Consider the following 19789-nt stretch of genomic DNA (forward strand, 5'->3'; position numbering starts at 1 on the left):
AATCTTATTCACATTAAATCCCCAAAGCCTAATTTGTATTTCAGGATGAGATCCAAGAAAGAAAAAAAATCAAACAAACAAACAAACAAGGTGTTTAGCGGCTCTATCTAGTACAATTATCAGTAACATTGATCAGTCCAGCACATTAATGCTGGCAGGGGGCCTGGCTGTGCTAGCTTTACTCCGATGGAGTGACATTTTACCTCCTAATCCATCCCACTGGGAGCTCTTGAAATCAGCGGGACTACTCAGGAATCCAAGTTACTGGGCATTGGGGGAGAAGCAGCAACAGAATCTGAAAGCTCAATCAGAAATCTATTGATTTATGAACTTACAAGCGTCTGATGGAGATTTGTTCACACCTCGCTGAATCTAATTAGAAGGAAGATTAATTGAAGACAGTATATCCTGATTATTGTTGTAATGCTATTCAATAAAACATCAAAGTGTGGTGTTTTTTTCTTTTCCTTTTTATTAATCCATAGAATTCTTTGTTGTGTGAGATTTCTAACTTTGGGAAATATTGCTAAAAATGCAGACTGCCCTGCTTATATTGGGCTATCTCGCAGCCTAGCTCCTGCCCCACCACTGCAGCGATGCCTTCTAACTAGTCAGATCCTGCAATCATCAGCGTTTCTCTGACTTCTGGAGTTAAATTAACTCCCATCAGAGCTATTTGGATGAAGGATGCAGTGAAGTGCCACCAGCCACGCAGGAGCCTGCCATGAAGGACAGACTACTCTTTCTTCCTTCTGTAAACCATAGCTTAAATGAACATTTATAACACCCTTGAAGTCAAGCTCTCCTCTTGGGGAGGAAAAAAAAGGGATTTCAGAGGTTAGATTCTGGCAAAGCACAGCTTGCACTAAGTGTTTTTTTTGAACCGGGTTTCCAAGTGAGCAGAAAAGTTCTAATGAAAGTGTCACACAGAGTCCCTACACCTTCCCCATAAAGGTGCTGAAAACAGCTTCAACCCTTAGGCTTAAATAGCCAACATCAAAGAAAAATGAGAGTCATACCTGGGGCTCCTGGCAAGTAGACAGGGTTCCTGACAATTTAATTTTGTCCAGTACTTGCTGACATTGAGTCGCAGGTGAGCGAAGAGAAGACAACAACAGCTCATCATTTTACTTTTGGAATTTTTTACTCAATTCCAGTATTTCTTTACAAACAGCTGGAAAATTTCACTCCCACTGGCAGAGTAGAGATCAGACTCTGAGAAATGCAATCATAAACATGCAGAAGAGCCAATTTGCTCGCCCGTAAACCCCCCTAGGGTTATGCAGTAGAATATGGACAGGGGTTGTGCCGCAGCAATGTGGCTGCAGGCATTAGGTTTGCATTACAAAATGCAAGCAAGAAAATGCCTGCTCTGCAGAGTCTGAGATCTTCCCTTCAGACAAAATACCCTGAAAAGAGATTTGGGAAAGAAAAGTACCTAAAAATGAACACTGGGTTCCATAGCAGGTGCCTGCTACACTGAGCATCCTCCCCCAAGCCCAGGCCTGAGAGTCCCGACAGGCCTCAGAGCAAGTCACAGGCTGGTCCCCCTCCTCTTGCTTTGTCCCAAGGGAAGATTTTCAAGACAAGACAAACATCATCAGGAAACTGAGAAGCAGAGCAGGCAGGATGTGGAAGACCATGGCCATGGCGCCCAGGGGAGCTGATGATGGTGCTGGAGGAAAAAGAGAGGGTATCAGTGCAAAGAATCCTACAATTGAATCATTTCCCACTGTGGGAGACCATCCCTCTTACCCCAAATGCAGGGAAGATCTTTGGCTTCCTGACCACAAAACAGCTTAATTCATAATAGGATCTTGAGTGGCGTCGAGTGCCACACAAGGGGTCCCCAGTGCCACTGTCTCTCTTTTCACTGAAGAAGGACTGGCCAGCAGGACTCTCTGGGACTGTGTCACAAGCACAGCCAAGCGCAGGACCAGAGCTGGCTGGTAGCACTGCTCAATGCGACTGCCCGCTTGACACAACTGCGACTGTCTCTGGTCTCCAGGCAGCTACATCGGCCTGCTGCATCCACTTCCCTTATACACATGACTAAAATACACCTCACTTCCCCAAGGCAGTTTTTCTCCTTGCTGTAACCCCAAAATCAATATTTAAGGCAGGCAATGAGAAGTTGTCATGTACTACGTACGCTGAAACTTGGGTGTAACAAAATTGATGTAACCGTCTGGTAATCCCCCGGAGAGCCCAATATGCAGTTTATCCAGCTCGCACTGCTTCTGCCTTTGAATCCATTCCCTGACAGGTGACTCGTTCTGCAGGGCCTTCAGTTGGCTGAGATTCACTCCCAGCAAGTCCTTTACTTCAGCAGGTGTCAGGTCCTACAAATAAATAAATAAATAAATAAATAAATAAATAAATAACTTTTCTCAAAGCTTATTTCTGTTGTCCTCTAATGACAAGGCCATGCTAGAGGACATTGGGTTAAAGCTAGAATCATGCTGCCCCTACTCATACAACCACACCTGCTGCTGTGGCTTTCTCCTTTCCCAAGGGACTGCACTGCCCACATTCAACTCAGGGCAGGGGCCCCAGTTCCCGCCCAGATCATGGGACTTTCTTCCCAAGTAGACAGAATTCCAGCTGCAACACATCCCTGACTGCCAACGCTCCTGGCACTAAGCTGGGAGATTTGGTACGAAGCTTTGGCCTGGAGCAAGGTGAAGGGTTATCACGTTGCCCAGTGAAATCCTGCTTTCTGGCACTACCTCTATGAGAGCCTGGACTTGGGAAATACCCCACTAAGGCTGCGGAACCATCGATGTATGACTCCAAGCCACTCCTGAAGAACCTCCAAGCTGGTCCTCCTGTTTTTAAGTGTTGCTACATGATTCTGAACTTGATGGATTCCTAATTTACACCAATGGGCAATGTGACCAGAAATAACCAGCTAGCACGAGACAAATGCACGGAATGAAACACTCACCAGCAAAGAGTCTTTTCTTAACTTTGTGAAAGTTTCAATGTCCATGTTCACTCTGTCCTTGCTTAGAGCTTTGAGATCTATACCAGGAGCACCCCCTAGGATCAGAAAGAGAAAGTACATCAAGGCATGGAGAAGAGTCCTCAAGTGAGGACAGTGTGTATTTGTACAGGCTGGAGATAGAGTGTGCTTTCGTGATGTCTCCAAAGTTTATTAGCCCAGGGCTCCTAATAAAGTGTGTCTTAACTAGAAAAAAATAAGAGAGGCTAATTCATTTTGCTGGGAAACCTTATCATGTTGGCCACTAAACCAACCTTCATCAATGTCAAGACACTAGAAAGAACATATTCCAGCTACGGGACTCTACTGGTCAACGTAGAAAATCTGTTTTGTGACATTGGGAAGGACTATGGTAAGCCTAAGAACACAGTTCAAAGACAGCATTCTTGCATCAGCAGCTGGATTTACTACAATATCTAGCAGATCTTACCCATCACAAAAATCCTTAGCTTAATTTTCTCTGTGAGAGTTTGACAATCTGTTTGGAGGATTTAAAATCAATTTCAGAATCTTTCAAGAATATTTTATGCAGCTTTAAGCTGGAAAAGATTGAAACCCTCCTGACTTTCAACAGGTTGGCTTTGAAAGTTCCTGAAGTTTATATGGCATATGACCCTAAGTCAGCATCCAAAGGAAACCCATCTCTTTCCCTTCTTTTTTTTTTTTATTTTTTTTTAAACATACCTAGATATGGTTTGATAAGAAGATAATAAGCACGTGAGTTGTGCTGGTCTGAGAGAGCACGTTTTGCTTTATTGTACAAAATGTCTTTAGTAGTTTGTGAACAGGCTGAAGGATCAAGAGTTGCTGTTCTGCAGAAAAAAAATGAAGATTTACATAAAAACAGTTTTTATTATTATATTTAGTTGATGTTTTCAACAAAATAATTTGAAATATGAATATTTTTAACCCATCCTGAATATCTTTCTCTGAACTTTTCTACATAGAATAGGTTACCTTCTCCTCCAGCACTATCCTGGGCATTTCCCAATGGATAGATGAGGTACAGGGAAAAGCTAAATGAATAAATAATGGCTCAGTCTCTTGAACAAAATGCTATATCTGCTAAGATATCACAGCTCAGCACATAACAAGCTTATGTGTTTGTAAAGATAAAGGATTTGATTAATTTTATTTAGCTCTCTTTCCAAATGAAGCTGAATTAACTCTTTCACATATGCACATGGATAAAATCATGCACACAGACCATTACTGCTGTCAGCTGAGATATATTAAAGAAAACATAACTGCAAATCTGAGCCCTCCCTGGTAGAACTAAAAATGGCAGTTAAACTGTATGTGGAACAAACACTGAAGTTGCTTCAGATCTCCTGCCACCAGCTGGGGAGAAAAGGAATCTGCAAACCCTAATGAGAAGGTTGGAGGGACAAGGAGTGTCGCAATTCAGGACTCACTTCAGGCTGTTGGTGTCTATCGCGTTCAGCTCGGTTGCATTTAGAAGGCACAAGTATCTCGTTCCAATTGCGTTCAGCACAGGGGTGGTCAAACGATTTCCCAAGGAAACATATCGGTTAATCATTACAGCAGCCTAAAAGAATATATAACACATCATTTTTTAAGTTAATTTGAACCAGAATTTGTTTTAACCCTCAAAAGAGGAGCAAATGCAATAATTATATTTCATCAAGTCTATTTTCTTGGCTATTAAGGATGGACCAGTCATCTTTGAACCAACTAAGCTAGTTCTAAACCAGCAGCTTCCAAAATAGGAAGCAAAGGTAGGCAGGAAAGCAAACCCCAATACTCACGTCTGCATCAGAGGGCTGATTCTGTAGCAAGGCAGCCAGCGTTTCAGCTGAATTTATCTTCCATTTGCTAATGTCCTCAGGGGTGATGAAAGCAGTCAGAGGGCCCAATCTGGGGAGCAGACTTTCAGGATACCCATCAGGATACGTCTGTGGAAAGACTATTGTTACTGCTATGGAAACGCATGATTGTGCCCGTGGTGATGAATGTATGCTCTTTGCAAAATGTGGAAAAGTACAAAGGGCCTGCAAGGAACAGTAAACAAAAACCAGTGAGAATATATGAGCATGTCTACCCTTTTCAGACATGTCTATGCTAACCAAAAAGAAAAATTGTCATATTAAGAAAAACATTTTCACAGTAAAGGCAGTCAGACATTGGATCTCAGGAGCTCAGAGAGATCGTATGGTCTCCATCTTTGGAGATACTCAGCTGGCAAGGTTCCTGAGCAACTTCTACCTTCTTCAGCCTGGCATTACCTCATCCAGATGTCTCTTCAGCACAGCTAACTGCTGAACAGTGAAGGGGTAGCTCAGTATCAGAGAGAGGTGATCAGCCAGAGAGACGTTCTTCAAGCAAACACGTAGCTGCTCAGGGGTGTAGTAAATAGGCATCATATCATCCTCAAGAACTTCTTGTGTTATTTTCAGGTCAGGTGGGCATTCTGTTGAAGCAGGAACCAAATGTGCCCAGCATTACATTCTTTTGCTATGTTTTACATACATGCTTATGCTTTGGATGTTCCCTTGCTGAAGACAGACAAGGGAGGACTTACGGTTCCACCCTCCCCCTGGGCAACCCACTACTAAGTTTCATAGCTCAAGTCAGATAAGAACAAGAACTAGAGCCAACCATGGCATCAAGGGAACATTGCCACTACGGGTGAGCAGAAGCTCTCATACCAGCAGCACGCTTATGCCGAGAAGGCAGGAGTTCCTCGGTGATGGAGGCCAGCTCTTCCCTCGACAGAGATGAATCGTGGGCAAAGTACTTCAGCCAAAGGGTTAAAACATCCTGTAATGAAAAGTTTTCATCAGGAAGACTTTTCAAATCCTGGGATTGCACCTGCAGAAGAAGCCGCTACTCAAACAGTTAAGAAGGCTTATTGGTGACGTTCTAAGGGCAGCAGACCACCTACTATAAATCTAGCAACCTTTCTCTGGTGAGCTAAAGGCAAATTTCTAAATGCTTAACCTCTATCATACCCCACACTCCAAAAATGACCATCTCTCCACAGGACACTGTGTAAAGTTAGTAGCTTTTCCACCTCTGGTGCTCTTTGAATAGTTTTGGAAAGTGAGTGATCTACATCAGAAGTTTCCAGATTTCTGGCTTGATCAACCCTCACCTCTTATAGACCACGTGGCACCTACGGCACCAGGCTTTTAGCTTACCAGCATGTCTTATCTGCTGAACAAATCCCCTCATCTGCATGCAACACAGTTTGGGATCCACTGACCTAGAAACTAGGCTCTTTCCAAACTGCAGGACCTAATCCCCAAACTCTCCACTTTCCTATTTGTAACCCACCTTGGGGATCTTCTGCAAGATGCTGTGACCAAACACAGGAATCAATCCACTGAGTTCATTCAAGGTAGAAGCTGACCACGCTGAAGGAGGTCTGAAGAAAGCAAACAAGGAAAAATAAACAAAAAATTTGCCAGCCTAAAAGCTGACACTATTATGTCTTTGTAACATTGTAAGTAAATAAAATAAAAGGTTTTCATCCTAAAATCTTCTTTACCACTTCCTGCTAAATAAAACTTCATTCCAGCAGTGCAGGAGCAACTGCCAGTTCCATAAACAGGGGCAGCAGGATTAAAAAAAAAAAAAAAGCATCAGAGAGCAGCTACATTATTTTCTTAACCATGAATACTAAATATGTGCATTGCCCACTACTGATCATCCAATGACAATATTTCAGTGTTTTTGACACAGAGATGGAAAATATTTCTTCTCTCCTGGACAATGCCTCTGTTAGATGCAGCCAAAAAAGCCTGAGAGATTCAACCATTTATTAAACAACTATCACTTTGGTGGAAGCAAAAAAGCTTCTCAGAGTCAGTCCTTGAAAAACGGCTACTGCAATTCATCAAGACAGTCTCAGAGAAATTTCATTATTGAAAAATAGTCCACAGAAAAGGCTTTTACAACTACAACTGACCAGACACAGATAACTATATTTTTCAGTAGAATTGCAGTCAAGCTAAAGAAGTTCAAATAAAACAGTGTAAAAGGCACACTGTTCAATTCAAAACCAAGAAAATATTCAAGATTTTCATCAAGTTGGTTGGCTGGAGTTCATTTGGATTCTAATAGGACACGGTCTTTCTTTTATCCGAGGTGATTTGCTCATGTCTAGAAGAAAAAAAAAAAAATCATACCCATATTTAGTGTTTCCACTGCTGATAACAGTCCTAATCGCTTCCTCTTGTTCAGGCAGGAAAGATTCACACCGATTTAATTGCTTCAGCAAAACTCCACCAGAACTTCTAATGTATTCTTCACTCAGGTCACAGACCAGACGACCCAGAACCTCTGCATTCTCCTCATTTACTTGAGTGTCAGGAATTTTCTAAAGTAACACAAAATAGAGGTGTTAAATAGACCTGGCCGCCACTGTAGGAAGGAGCACTGCATTTCTGCTGACGTTTGACAGCCCCAGGTTCCCACCAGCCTAGTGCAGAAATGTCCCCTTGACCACATACCAGACATGCTAAGGCTTCCAACAGCAGCTGTTTCCGCTGGGAGGACTCTCTTTGCAGAACATCAAGATTTGCTTTCCCAATATTAGAGAAGTACTGCCAACAACTTCCTGTCGCTGCATAGTCTGAAGGACTAGAAAGACAAATACTCCATAAATTCTAGTGAAAGGTATCAGACAGTTGATCAGGTTCAATGCTGTTCAACACTATGTCCAACATAAGACTTCCCCCAGCACAAACTCTAAACTCTACACAGTTCTTTCCAAAGATCATAGTCCACGTATTTTTGTTTTGATTTGTTTTTAATTCGTGTTCAGCTTAAGGAATCCATCGTGTGACTCAGTTTAAAATTGTTCAAGCTCTTCATACCCTTTTTATGAATGTGACGGTTTGTTGAGTATAAAAAGACCTCAAAACTGAATGACCTTTTGAAAGCATTTTGCAATTTCATTTCTTTTTCTGTGAGGACACGTAAGCAAGCTGGGAACATACATCATACATAAAATGTCATTACTAGCTAACTTCCAAAATAACATCTCATTTCCCAATAAGGGCAAAGGCAGCAACAGGAAAACCATTTCAATTACCTTAAAAACAGCAACAGGTCTTTAGGATAGCTGTCTAAATCCTTGGGAATGCCTTTCAGAGTCACCATCGTCGCCAAGCACCTCAGCTGAAAGCACAACAGAGTTTATATCAAAGGGAAAAAAAGCCAGCACAAAAATGTAAAAAAATAAAAGTAAAGAAAGTGCTCTGTTCCAAAGTAAGATAAAAAAGAAGACAGAAATCAGAGAGGTTTTGATTCCCGAGAAACCTAGCCAGTTGAGCTGTGACTTCACCAATTTCAGAGAAATTCAGAGCTATGGGACGGAGACAAAGGGAACTGACCTCGTCTTCCCCTAGCTTGACGTTCTTCTGCTTCATGGCTTTGGCTAGCTGCCGAAAACTTTCCACGTTCATCCCATTGGCAGCTGTACACGTGAAGCCTTGGAGGACAGACTGGGAAAGCCTGAACATCCAAAGAAAGCAAATCACAGGGACAACGACGTCAGGAGGAAAGGCGATGCTGATCACGGTCACAGGAACATAATGCAAATATTACAAGCATCAACCTCCCCTCCTCTCAAAGCCTGAAGTTCTCCAAAATCCATCCCCTCAAAATCGTCAGTCCTACTGTGAAATCAACACAGCACAGATGTCAATTCCATTGTTTTCCCCAGATACATTTTATTTTTTGCTTTATTTCCCATCTTAGATACAAGAGCTAGCTAAAGAAACGTACATCAGTCTTATCAGGCTTGTAATCCCACGGGTAGCACTGTGCAAGACTGACATGTTCTTCCACAGAGCTGGAAGGGAGTGAAATCTGAGCCAGCAGCACTGTTTTAGGAAGCGAGTTGTCCTTTTGGATAGATTTTGCTGCTGCAACCCTTGGGGCTACACGCCTAGGTTTGGGTTTGCACATTATTTGCTGCCCCTTGCTATGGCCTGAATGTGGTGGGTTTGCCACTTGTGACAAAGGGTCAGCAAGCATGGGAAATGGAAGGAGAGAAGAAAAACACTACCTGCTGAAATCAGGTTCTGTCTTTATCACATCATTGAAAAACATGGCAGCCTGTGGATCAAAGGCAAAGAGAGTCAATGGCTGACCAAGCTCTTCTGCAACAGCCAGGTGTATTTTCAGACAGGTTTGTAGAGTGGACTGGTACCCCTACGGTGCCAAAGGCTGACACTGTGGCCTTTGGCTGACACAGAGGAGGCAAGCTGCTAGCGTATTACCTGTTCTGGGGTCCATGTTTTCTGATTGAGATCCTGAATATTAGGCTTCTCATTCTCAAAAACAAGCAATGATTTTGGAATGTAACTGGCCAGAGCATCAGGGATGTACTTAACCAGGTCAGCAGGGTGCTCTACACTAGAGGAAATCTAAAACAAACAAAAAACCCACACACATAATTCACACCTTGTAGCTTAAATAAGCAACCCAACACTATCATACTAGGGAAACAAAACAGCACAGTGCCAGAAGATCAGTGTGCCCTAAAAGGCAGTCACCTTCCCTGCTGACGTGTTCTCAGCCCAAACCCTGGCAATAATTTTTCCCCAAAGGCATATTCTCAAGTTGGCAGGGAGGAGTCTGACCCCCCTGGGGAGCAGCTACGTTTTTTCTGACACTATCCCGAAGAGGCTCGGCTTGGTGGCCATCAGCCAAGGACATCTGTACAGGTACAGTGACAGGGACTCGACACGTCTGTGTCTGCTGCACCCTCTGGTTAGCAATGACAAACAGTCCCAAGAGAATGTGGCCTGGGCGTGCGGATGCCAATGTCACCTGGCCTCAGGAAACCACCAACGTACTCAGCTCTGAGTCACTGGGGCTTTTTTTACTTGCCATGTCCCAAGGAGAGAAACAGCTTCACCTTTTCCGCAAATGCTGCTTTCAGAGCAGAGGGTAGGGTCTCCATTTGCTGGGCAAACTCAGGCAACTTAACAGCTTCCACGATCACCTTTGCAGGCAGACTTTGAAGCGTGTTGCTGCTGAGGCCAGCCACCAAGCTCCCTAGCTTTGCCAGGCTCTGGCCATCTGTGATCTGAAAGGGAAGGCATGTAGGCAAAAGGACATTACAGGCCATACATCACCTTTTTATTTTTTGTAACTACAGCTATATCAGATGTGTGGGGCACATATGGACCTTCTCATTTGTACCTCATAGTCAGAGCTGAGCAATTTGTTGACGATCGCGCTGGACTGCTCAGTGTTCCAACCATGAACCTTGCTCAGGGCAGGAAGAGATGCTTCGAGGTCTTCACCACTGATGCTATCCTCAATCTGGGATACCGACAGCCCAACGGCAGCCTGGCCCAACGCACGCAGGACAGCAGGAGGGAAACGCTCCAAGTTTCCAACCAAAGAGGATGCAACCTGGAAAGGTCCCACACAGACAGAAGTCAGAGAACATGAGGGGAGCCTACTGCATCCCATGGCCTTTGGATGTCTTAAATCACTGGACTTTGTTTCATAGTTTTTTGCGGTGAAGTCTGTGATGGACTCCCTCTGTTCACTATGATTTTGCTGATTGCAAAACAGCAGCCAGAGGCCACAATATAAAACCTGAATGGCCTATGGGATCATACAGAGGAGACGACACAGGAATCGACACCAAACCCTCTGACTAGGCCAGTTACTCCCAACCACTCTTCTGGGCAACCCCCAGACCCAACCCAGCACCCAGATTTGTGAATCCTCCTCCCTGTGAGAGCCTCATTTCTAAAAGGGAACCTGCACTGTGCACAAGTGGGCAATGGCCTCACCATTGACCAGGAGCAGCGACGGGCTGGGCTGTGCCCATGCTCTGTGCTCCTCATTGCAAGACTGCAGCAAGCTCAAGTGCTTCCCTGTAACAGCGTTTGAGGAGATCATTTAACTTCTCAGTGCCTTGACTTTCTCATTGACTAAAGCTGAAAAGAGTACTTTGAAGATGAGCCCTGAGCTTAACAGGAGCCTAATCATTTTTAAGAGGTTGAGCACTGTTTACCCGCTGCAGGATTAGAGCTCGCTCTTCGCCAAGAAGAAAAGACTTCCTCACTAATTTTCTGAGTTCACAGGGCTGGCAAATATATTACCTGCAGCTCCTCTGTTGTCAGGGATGAAGAGCGATATCTCTGCTTGTCTTCTCCTGCATGTGTCACATTCATAGGGCAGTTCTTACTGATCCTCTGGGCCAAGTTCAAAGCCTCATCTCTGCTCAGGTTGCTCACTGCAGATGGGCTCAGGTAGCAAACAAACCTGTCTGGGAGACTACAGATGGGAAACAAAGAAGAGAGGTTGCAAGTGTGATCAGCAGCATCTCCACCAGGGATCTCGCCTCTTTTCCAGAGGATGCTCCCTGCCAGTGCATGCCTCCCCCCACTCCCTGGGGCTCTGATGATGCTCCTGTCTACAGAGAGCACTGTTATGTCCTGCAAAACTGCCCACTGTGAGACACACTGCTGATCCTTAGCTGCCAGTTTGCAGTGTGTGAAATCGCTTCCCATGAGCTGGAACTTGGGGTCTGGCCTGCACCAACGTAATTGCAACGTGACTAGAAACGCAAACAGAAACACACTTCTTACATCTCAAGTGAGCAGGCATGGGAGGCACCACTGAGCACGACCAGCTACGCCAAGGCACTGTGCTAAGCCATGAGTCAGATGGGAAGCACGGTGAGATCGCATACCTTGATAAGGCGAAGCTGGGCCCGGAGCTCAGCAGCAAGGTGTAATACACGGCCGTTGCCCGGAGCAAAGTGAGCTTGCTGACCATTTCTATATTGTCTGGATCCCTGGCAAACTGCTGAAGCTGATAGCGTTACCATGAAGGGGAAAAGAAAAGATATCTTAGTTCTGGCAGTCACCTGGGACATTTTGAAGAGAATCTCACTTCAATAAATGTTATTTTTTACATCCTCAGGGTTGTAAGGTTTTATTTTCTCTTAATGTCATTAAGTAATGCAGAGGGATTTTGCTTTGTGTGCACCCTCCATCACCACTGTGAAACTGTACTTACTGTTGATTCATCAGCGAAGAGCTGCAAGTCTTCAACAGTAGCATGTTCCATAAAGGACCCCAGGTAATTTTTAAACCAAGCTGTGGAATTCAGACCTGGAATGGCTGCACTGTAGCACTTCTGCTTTAACTCTGCAAAACAGGCAGACACCATAAAGCTACAGACTTACAGTGCAACTGAAAATCAGTGGAAATAAGAGATTTCTGAATACAGAGCAGTCTTTAGTCTATTTGAGAAACAAGACAGCAGAGAGCTCCCAAAGTGCCTGTGCAAATTGCTGCCTTGGGACAGGGAAGTGCCTTACCCAGGCCCCCATCTGAACTAACTCCTGAGTTGAATTCTCCAGGTCTCACAAGCAAATTCTGCCCTGACCTTTTATAATGAAAGCAATCGATGCCATTTGCAGAGGACGTAAGACAGCACAGAACTCCCCCTACTGATTTAGACTGGCTTAAGAAAGTCTTCAGGCTGGGGAACGAATCCTGACACTGCTTCAGTGTCACATTCCTATTCTCTTTGCACTGAAGAGGCAGTATAAATTCACTATAAATCCATGAAGCTCTGTAGCAGATCATCACTATTGTTGTAATATACATTAGTGGCTTAAAGCTCGTAGTAGGTTCTTAGGGAAAACTGAATCACTTACCATCCTGGACAAGATAGTACTTGATCAAGTTGTAAAGATTCCTCTGCTCTTCTACTGGAAGGTTAGGATAGATGCTATTCAGGGCAGCAACTCTACAGAAAGATTTTTAAAAAACAATCTAAAACACAGACAAAACCAAACTTACCAGGGCGGATTCTCACAGAAACAGTTGTTTGGAATTATGACACTCAAAAATGCCCCTTTTGAAAACGACTGTGACTGCCCTTCACAATAGCCGTCCCCACCCAGGCACCACGTTACCAATCCTGCGATGCCGCTTCGCAAACGTGGCCGCTGTCCACTCCCAGAGGCGCGGGACAGAAACACTGCTTGTGTTGAGCACTTACATGTCCTGAAAACTCTCACACGACACATTTTTGGCACGGAGGCAAGCAGAGACCGTAGGATGGACCAGGAATGGCTGAAGCCCCTCATGGACCCACTGAGACAAGACAAGTGGGCTGTCAATGCCGGGTACTTGTAGCATCTTCTCCCACAGGCCATTAACAAAGACGATGCTCCACTCTTCCGAGAGGGGCACATGAGAAAACTGAAGGCAAGACACAAGGAAAAAGACATGAAGTGCAGTGAATGCAGACCTCTAAACATGCACAGATCCGAGAACATTATGAATCAGCCCCAGAAGCAACCCCCCCTGTCCAGATAGTGGCTCTTTTACCACTCTGTGTTTGTCCAACTCAAGTATAAGCAGGCTCTAATTCACACTGGAGCCTCCAGTCTTTGTTGTCATTGCAATTAGCAACACACAGCCCATGTGAACTCGTTGTTATTTAAAAAGAAGTTTACCCGCTGGCTGAAGGTAGTCAGGGTAGCTAAAAGCTTGTTGGCATGGTACTTGGAAAAGAACAGAACGGAGTACGCTGGATCCATTGCACTGATAGGCTTAGGGCTAAGGCAAGAGTATAAGGATACGAGGAAATCATCCTTAAGGTCCTGGAGCCAAGAGCTCTGGAAAAAAGGAAAGGGAAATCCATACAGAAATAATAAAATGTGTGTCATATTCAAAGATGCTGTAGTCAATCTCCTTTAGGTCTTCTTCACCAGCTCACCTATGTATGAGCATTTGGCATTGAAAGGCCATGTAACATGTTGAAAGAAGAGGCGGAAGAAAGACCAAGTTATATTGACCTGAAGCAAGCCTAAACTTACACAACATCTTCTATTACCTAATCTGTTCTTCCTCCAAAGCCAAGAATGGCTTTAAAAACTTAAGTCAGAATGCCCCTCCCACCTCCAAAAATGGCCATTTCAGCAAAACATAAATTTCCATAGAGAACTTCCTCACCTCAGAATTTATTCACTGAAAAAACAAACCCCGAATATGTGGGGAAAAATGCATCTTTTTGTCAGGAACATCCATTCAATTGCATTTACTGGTATTTGCAGCAATTCAGAGACAACCACCAAAGCAGGCAGGGATGTAAATCTGAAGTATTCTTGGTGACATTTTCCACATTGCAACTACCTCAGGAGCAAGTCAGCCCTGCTGGGTTACTCTTATGCAAAGATTTGTTTCAACATTCAGATGCCAATTTTCTAAGAGCTCATTAATTTTGAAAGTCTCCACTATCCCACTTCCTTATTTGAGAGGCTTGGAGAAGACAGCATCACCTACCCCATGGACAGCCCCAGCAAGGCTCCACGGTGGTTCTGCTGCTCCCAGAGCTTGCAACATGGAGCACGTGCTGCACGGTGTGATGTGTGCACATCTCTGGTCCCCTCCCCGACTTGTCCCTCCCTCAGACTTGTCTGAGAGTGACACTGCACAGATGTCTGCTTTGGGAGACATCTTGGTCTTCAGGGGGTCCCTGAGCCCCTGTATCCTGCATGTGTGACCTAAGCCCATGGAAAAGGAGAGTGCTCTCACCTGTGCACAAGCATATTGACCAAGTGTGAGGTTGCAGGGGGAGGCTTCACCGTGGGCTATCTTGAGGAGCGTCTCCTGGCTGGCACTGGTGAGGAAAGGGCAAAGTCATCACCTCCTTGGCACTCTCACAGCCCCCAGGGCAGCTGGGGAGCAAGCAACAGCAGCAGTGTGTCTGCAAACACAAGCACGGGGCACCAGGGCCGGACTCCTGTCCCTGCTAGGGACAGGTTTTTACACCTTTATTCCTTCAAATATTAGCAGTAGGGACAGTTATTAGCTACTCTCCCATAAAGGCTCCAGCCCACGTACTAAGGAGAAAGAGCAATGCCAGGCAGCCCAAAAAAATACAGGGGAGCAAATGAGCAATATAGAGGTGGAGAATTGTTTGCTGACACCATTGAGGGGCGGGGAGAGAGTGCTTGCAAATCCCTTTCCCTTAGGAAAAACTCAAGCACAGGAATGGCTGGGAGCTGGTGCATGTTTGTGTCCCAGACCCCAGCACCAGCAGCTTGCTTAAGCTCAGCACCAGCAATGGGGTCTTGGTGCAGGAAACCCCCAGGGCAGCACCAGTGTCTGTGCTTGCCCTGTGCAGATCCAGGGCCCCTTCCCTTCACTGCTGCCCTGAGCACCCCAACCTCCTCCCAGCCCTCAGACAACCCTGGGTCTTGTCAGGGAAAGGAGCTACAACTGTTCAGAGGTTCCCTGACCCCCAAAGGGATGTCCCTAATGAACTGCTCTCATTCCCAAGACCGATGCTGCCAAGATAATTGGAAAGAGGTTCACATACCTTTCCACTGAAGCACACACAGCAGCTTCTGAACCCCCAAAAAACAAAGAGACACACAGAGATAAAGGGAATGTGATAGAAATACATATTGAAAGCTCTGTTTGAATCTTCCTTGGGAAAATTAAGTGGTAAGAAACTCACCATCAACAAGGCTGCTCGAGCACTAGACAGGGAAAAAGAGGAGAGAGATGATCTCATGGGGTTGCAATGGTAGCACAGCGTTATTTGTGACCATTTAATACAGATAAGGACGTGGACTGCCAACATTTGCACCTGGATTCAGCATGAAACAAACAAGTGCTTGGATCCAGAGTTCCCATCTTGTCCTGTTAGGTGGCTGCCATCTGCAAAACTGGCTCTGCGCTCAAATGGCTCGAAAAGCCCCTCGGGTATCGGGGCCAGTGAGACGGACCCTTCTCCTAATGATCCGAGCGTGGTCCACGGGTGGCACTTGCATGGCACTGCTGTGACACATGTGCACTTCTAAAGCCCTTTGGCCATCTGCAGAAGCCATCCCCACCCCACACATTATTTAGGGGAAGGAAGTTAACATTCAACGTCACACTCAAGGCACTGAGTTTGGGTTGTAGCAATTAATTCCTATCAATGTACTGCCATGAAAAGAGGTCCACACTGACCACCAATACACACATATTTTGCAAGCAAAGACATAGGTGAAATATAATGTTATATATGGAATTTTTCTTACTGGATATGTCCCAGCAGAAGCTGTTGCAGCAGCTGCTAGCCAACCTGGAAGACAATATACCATGATTTTAGTCACAAACCTAGGACAGAGGCTCATTCCCAATATCCCTTATACACCATGGCCAGATAGGTGGCCAGTGATCAGCCTGGAGGCCAGGCAACCCATGCTTGCACTTCCATGATTTCTTTAGATTTGCAGCACCTACTTATCCTTATGCCAAGTGTACCCAAGTCTGACTCTTCCACACTTCCCCCATAAGTGCTCACTTCCTCCTGTAAGTGCTCAGCTGGATGAAAATCACCCTGTTCTGCAGAGCTGAGCAGATAATGTCACTGTGACAGCCCTCGCTCTAGACCTGTCAAAGAGTTTGACAGGGATTTACATACAGAAATGAATCTGTCACTGCTGGTTCTTGGCAGGCCTGTGCAAGCTCCCCATTTGCCTACACCTTGTTTTCCAACTTTTGCATTGTCCCCTGATGACAAGTGTCTTCTCCTATTTTTGGCTGTATGACACGCTGTTTAGGACAGCAGGATTTTCCAGCTACTCAGTGTTGCACCCAGGCCACCTTCTCACTCCCTTTTTGCTGCAACATCCTCCCTTTCATCTCCAGCCCCTCCTGAGCACCTGGGGGACCTCCACCCTCTCTGTCGGGGAAGGAGACCCAGTCAAACACTTGGCACTATTTGGGCACAGAAATCAATGGAATGGGACTCTCCTACCCTTCAACCAGGGTGGAGAACAAGAGGAAGGGGAGGAAGGCAGCAGCTTTCCTGGGTGTGGGCGTGTTCAGCAGCCTAATGATCCACATTAAGAAGGGCTTGTAGGAAAGCATGAAAGGAGTGTCTAATTAGAATTACAACTATATTGATTACCAGGTGCTACCTTTTAAATTATTTAATTTATGGAGAACTCTCACTAAGTAACAGGCAAAGGAGCCACAGCTTGCCAAACTCAGCACCTTCCCCTAGCCCTAACACAGAGTTTGCGCCCGGAGAAAGCTGTTGAAGTTACAAAATCAAAACGAGGAGCTCAGTGCCAGAAGTCAGAGCCGTGGCCATGCTCCCCTGCCTGCAGACAAAGCCGGGGCTGTTCCTACCAGGAGAATTGCTTCCTGCTCATGCCAGGACTGAACTCTGGAAACACACGGCCCAGCCCTTTGGCCCCCGTCTTGGAAAGCTCTGAGGCGTAATGCTCAGCTTGGAGCGGGTGAGCTGTCCCATCTACTTGGAAGGGCAGCACTGAGACACCCCTGCGCGGTGGAGGAGGAGGAGGAGGAGGATCAGTCGTTTGCTCTGCAGGGACAGAGAAACCCCCAGATCAAAACATCACAAGAAGTGCCTCCCGATGTCCCCACAGTATGACAGCAAATCTCCCATTGCCCCACATCATGCTCATGGACTCAGTTGTGTCACGGAGCATCCCAGACAAGCGGACACTGCGCCGGGAGTAACGCCCTTCCAAAGCAGGACTTTTATTCCCGTGCTTAGCATAAAGGAACGTGGAAGGGGCAGCTCCTGAGGTTGTGTTGAGGGTTGTGCTGCTCAGTCCCCACAGCCCCATCGCATGGAGGACATTTATGTGCCACGAGCTGCCCGACACTGCCTGCTTCCCCAGTGCTGCTCAAGCTTTGTGACAGACCTCTCGTTGTGAGAACGTGGCACCACTGTGCTGGGATCTCCCACCCGCTCACTGCTGAGATTGCCTTTGGGGAAGATGTCGCACAGGCTTTCACAAATTGGTGTCTTCATCATTTCTCCCTGATCAATCTCCAGTGTGGACAGTACATGCGAGCTGCTAGATTCAAATTCTGTGCAAGCTCAATGTATTTCTGATAACCTGCCTTTTCTCCATCTCCAGCTATCTAGACTTTTTTCTCATTTAAAAAATAATATATATATATATACATATATATAGAGAGAGAGAGAGACAGAGAGAGAGAGAAAGATGGCATGGCCTGATGAAATGGAGTGATTTCCCAAGGCTGTACATGCTAAGCCAACGGATGGTACAAGAACATATCACCAAACATTCACTGTAAATGTGATCTCAAGTCTGATGAGGAATGAGGGATCGAGTGCTGCCGCTATGAAAGAAACAAAGATCCTGATTTGGGACGCCCAAAAGTCACTTGCAGCGGAAAGAAGAGGAATATGAAAAGAATCACATCCGGATAAGATTATTTCTAAAGTAATGGTTTTCCCAGAGACATCTGGATACTCTAAAAAGGGGATAGAGGGTAGCAAGGAGACAAACAGCTCTGCAATGGCAGACGGAGAAGAAATTCTAATCTTGTCCTACTCCTTTGTTTACGAGAAAACTAATATATTTTGGATCGCCAATACAACAATAAACAGGTCAGCCCCATGTTAGTACTCACCAACCAAAAGGAGGAAGCCCAGCCCCGAGTGCAAAGATGTCATTCTTGCAAAGACCTTCGGAGTGCCCGCACGTGGGAGGAATCACCTTATTTTAGCCAAGAAAAAAAAAACAAGTATAATTTAATAGCATTTAATTACCAAAAAAAAAAGGAAAGAAAACCACCTCTGAGTGTAGCTAAGGGTGCTTACTCAACTGACTGCCTCACAAGACACGCCAGCACCCTTCCCAAAAGCTAAACGCAGCTGGACCCAACGCACCTGCAGGAGAGTCCCCGCTGCCCCGTGCAGAAGCGCGGCTGTCGCGGTGGCCCCGGGTGGCGGAGGAGGGGACGGGGCTGCCCCGGGAGCCGCTCGTTGCGACACGCGCGCGGAGCCGCTAGCTGCAGCGCGCAGGGCCCGCGGCCGGGCGCTTTTCACCCGGCAAGCCGGGGCGTGTCCCTGCCCTCCACACACCGTGGATTTGGAGTGCGGGACACACCTAGGAGTCCTCGAGAACGCACAGGTTTGGCAATGCAAATAAATGCCTTCGGCAATGCCTGCCATCCCCTAGGATACAGCGGGAAACACGGAGCCCGAAGAGAGGCCGCGGGGAGCGAGCGGGATGAGCGCGGCGAGCGGGCACGTTCCCGTCTCGGGTGGCACCGGCAGGCACAGGAGGTGCCCGTGGAGCATAGAGCTAAATTTTAGCGTGATGCCTGCGTTGGAAATGCCTGGCCCTTTTCTAAGGCTTGCTGCTCACCTCAAACATCTCACCTGGGAAACCACATGCAGAATGACACGGCCCCTCTCCTGTTGTCACTTTCGGACCATGAGTATTTCCAGCTGGGATCTCCACTTCGGACCTCCCTGATAAAGCTGCTCTTGCAGAGGCGCTCGCTGGGCTCGACACCTGCACCCACCAATGTGACGTGGGTCCTGCGCCCGCAACCACTGCAGCAGCACGGCAGCACCCACGAGCAGCGTGTCTGATCCGAAGGAAAGATCCTGGCGACAGCTCCAGAGCTGCTAGCCATGAGACTCCTGTCTCCCCAGCTCCAGAAACAGTCTTTCACCCAACAAACCTTCATTTATTTCCTCTCCGCAAAGCTCCTAGGACGTAGTTTCACTGGGTTTGCAATTCTTACAGGCAGCTCTGTTCCAAAGTTCAATCAACAGTCTTTACCAAAGACTCCCATGGGCTCATGAAGTTTTTTTGCAGGAATTTCATGCTGCAGGAGGCAGGGAATGACAGGATGGGTTTGCCCAGGCTGAGCAGCAGTGTGGCTCTTTCATGGTCTCCCCCAGAACTGCACATCAGCAGCAGTCCCTGAGCTAATAGTTACCCCACGGGCACCATCCCATGCCAAGGAGCACCAA

At 46.2% G+C, this 19789-nt stretch overlaps 1 protein-coding gene across 1 annotated transcript; it reads right to left on the minus strand.

Moving 5' to 3' along the window:
* Positions 1-1159: 1159 nt before the first annotated feature.
* On the minus strand, positions 1160-14954 carry LOC104568384 (mesothelin). Its single transcript, XM_088527822.1, has 25 exons — positions 14950-14954; positions 14557-14641; positions 13476-13637; positions 13016-13218; positions 12669-12760; positions 12023-12153; positions 11694-11815; positions 11101-11275; positions 10184-10399; positions 9897-10067; positions 9256-9402; positions 9042-9091; positions 8365-8485; positions 8064-8149; positions 7480-7609; positions 7156-7346; positions 6302-6392; positions 5674-5785; positions 5251-5435; positions 4774-4920; positions 4420-4553; positions 3689-3816; positions 2948-3042; positions 2153-2342; positions 1160-1675 (listed from the first exon to the last, which is right to left on the minus strand). Exons 1-25 carry the CDS (start codon positions 14952-14954, stop codon positions 1581-1583), a joined length of 3264 nt encoding a protein of 1087 aa, XP_088383948.1. The 3' UTR covers positions 1160-1580.
* Between the last annotated feature and the right edge of the window lie 4835 nt (positions 14955-19789).

This window comes from Tinamus guttatus, unplaced genomic scaffold (assembly GCF_059628265.1).
Source record: "Tinamus guttatus ecotype Peru unplaced genomic scaffold, ASM5962826v1 Tinamus_guttatus_pri_ptg000291l, whole genome shotgun sequence".
Classification (NCBI taxonomy): domain Eukaryota; kingdom Metazoa; phylum Chordata; class Aves; order Tinamiformes; family Tinamidae; genus Tinamus; species Tinamus guttatus.

Bases quoted from the DNA above. Each gene is read 5' to 3' on its own strand.
- LOC104568384 (XM_088527822.1), bottom strand. The intron at 5,786-6,301 runs GTGGGTTACAAA...TTTTCATTACAG, and splicing joins TCTTGCAGAAGATCCCCAAG to GATGTTTTAACCCTTTGGCT. The intron at 4,921-5,250 runs GTAATGCCAGGC...GTCTTTCCACAG, and splicing joins TGAAGAGACATCTGGATGAG to ACGTATCCTGATGGGTATCC.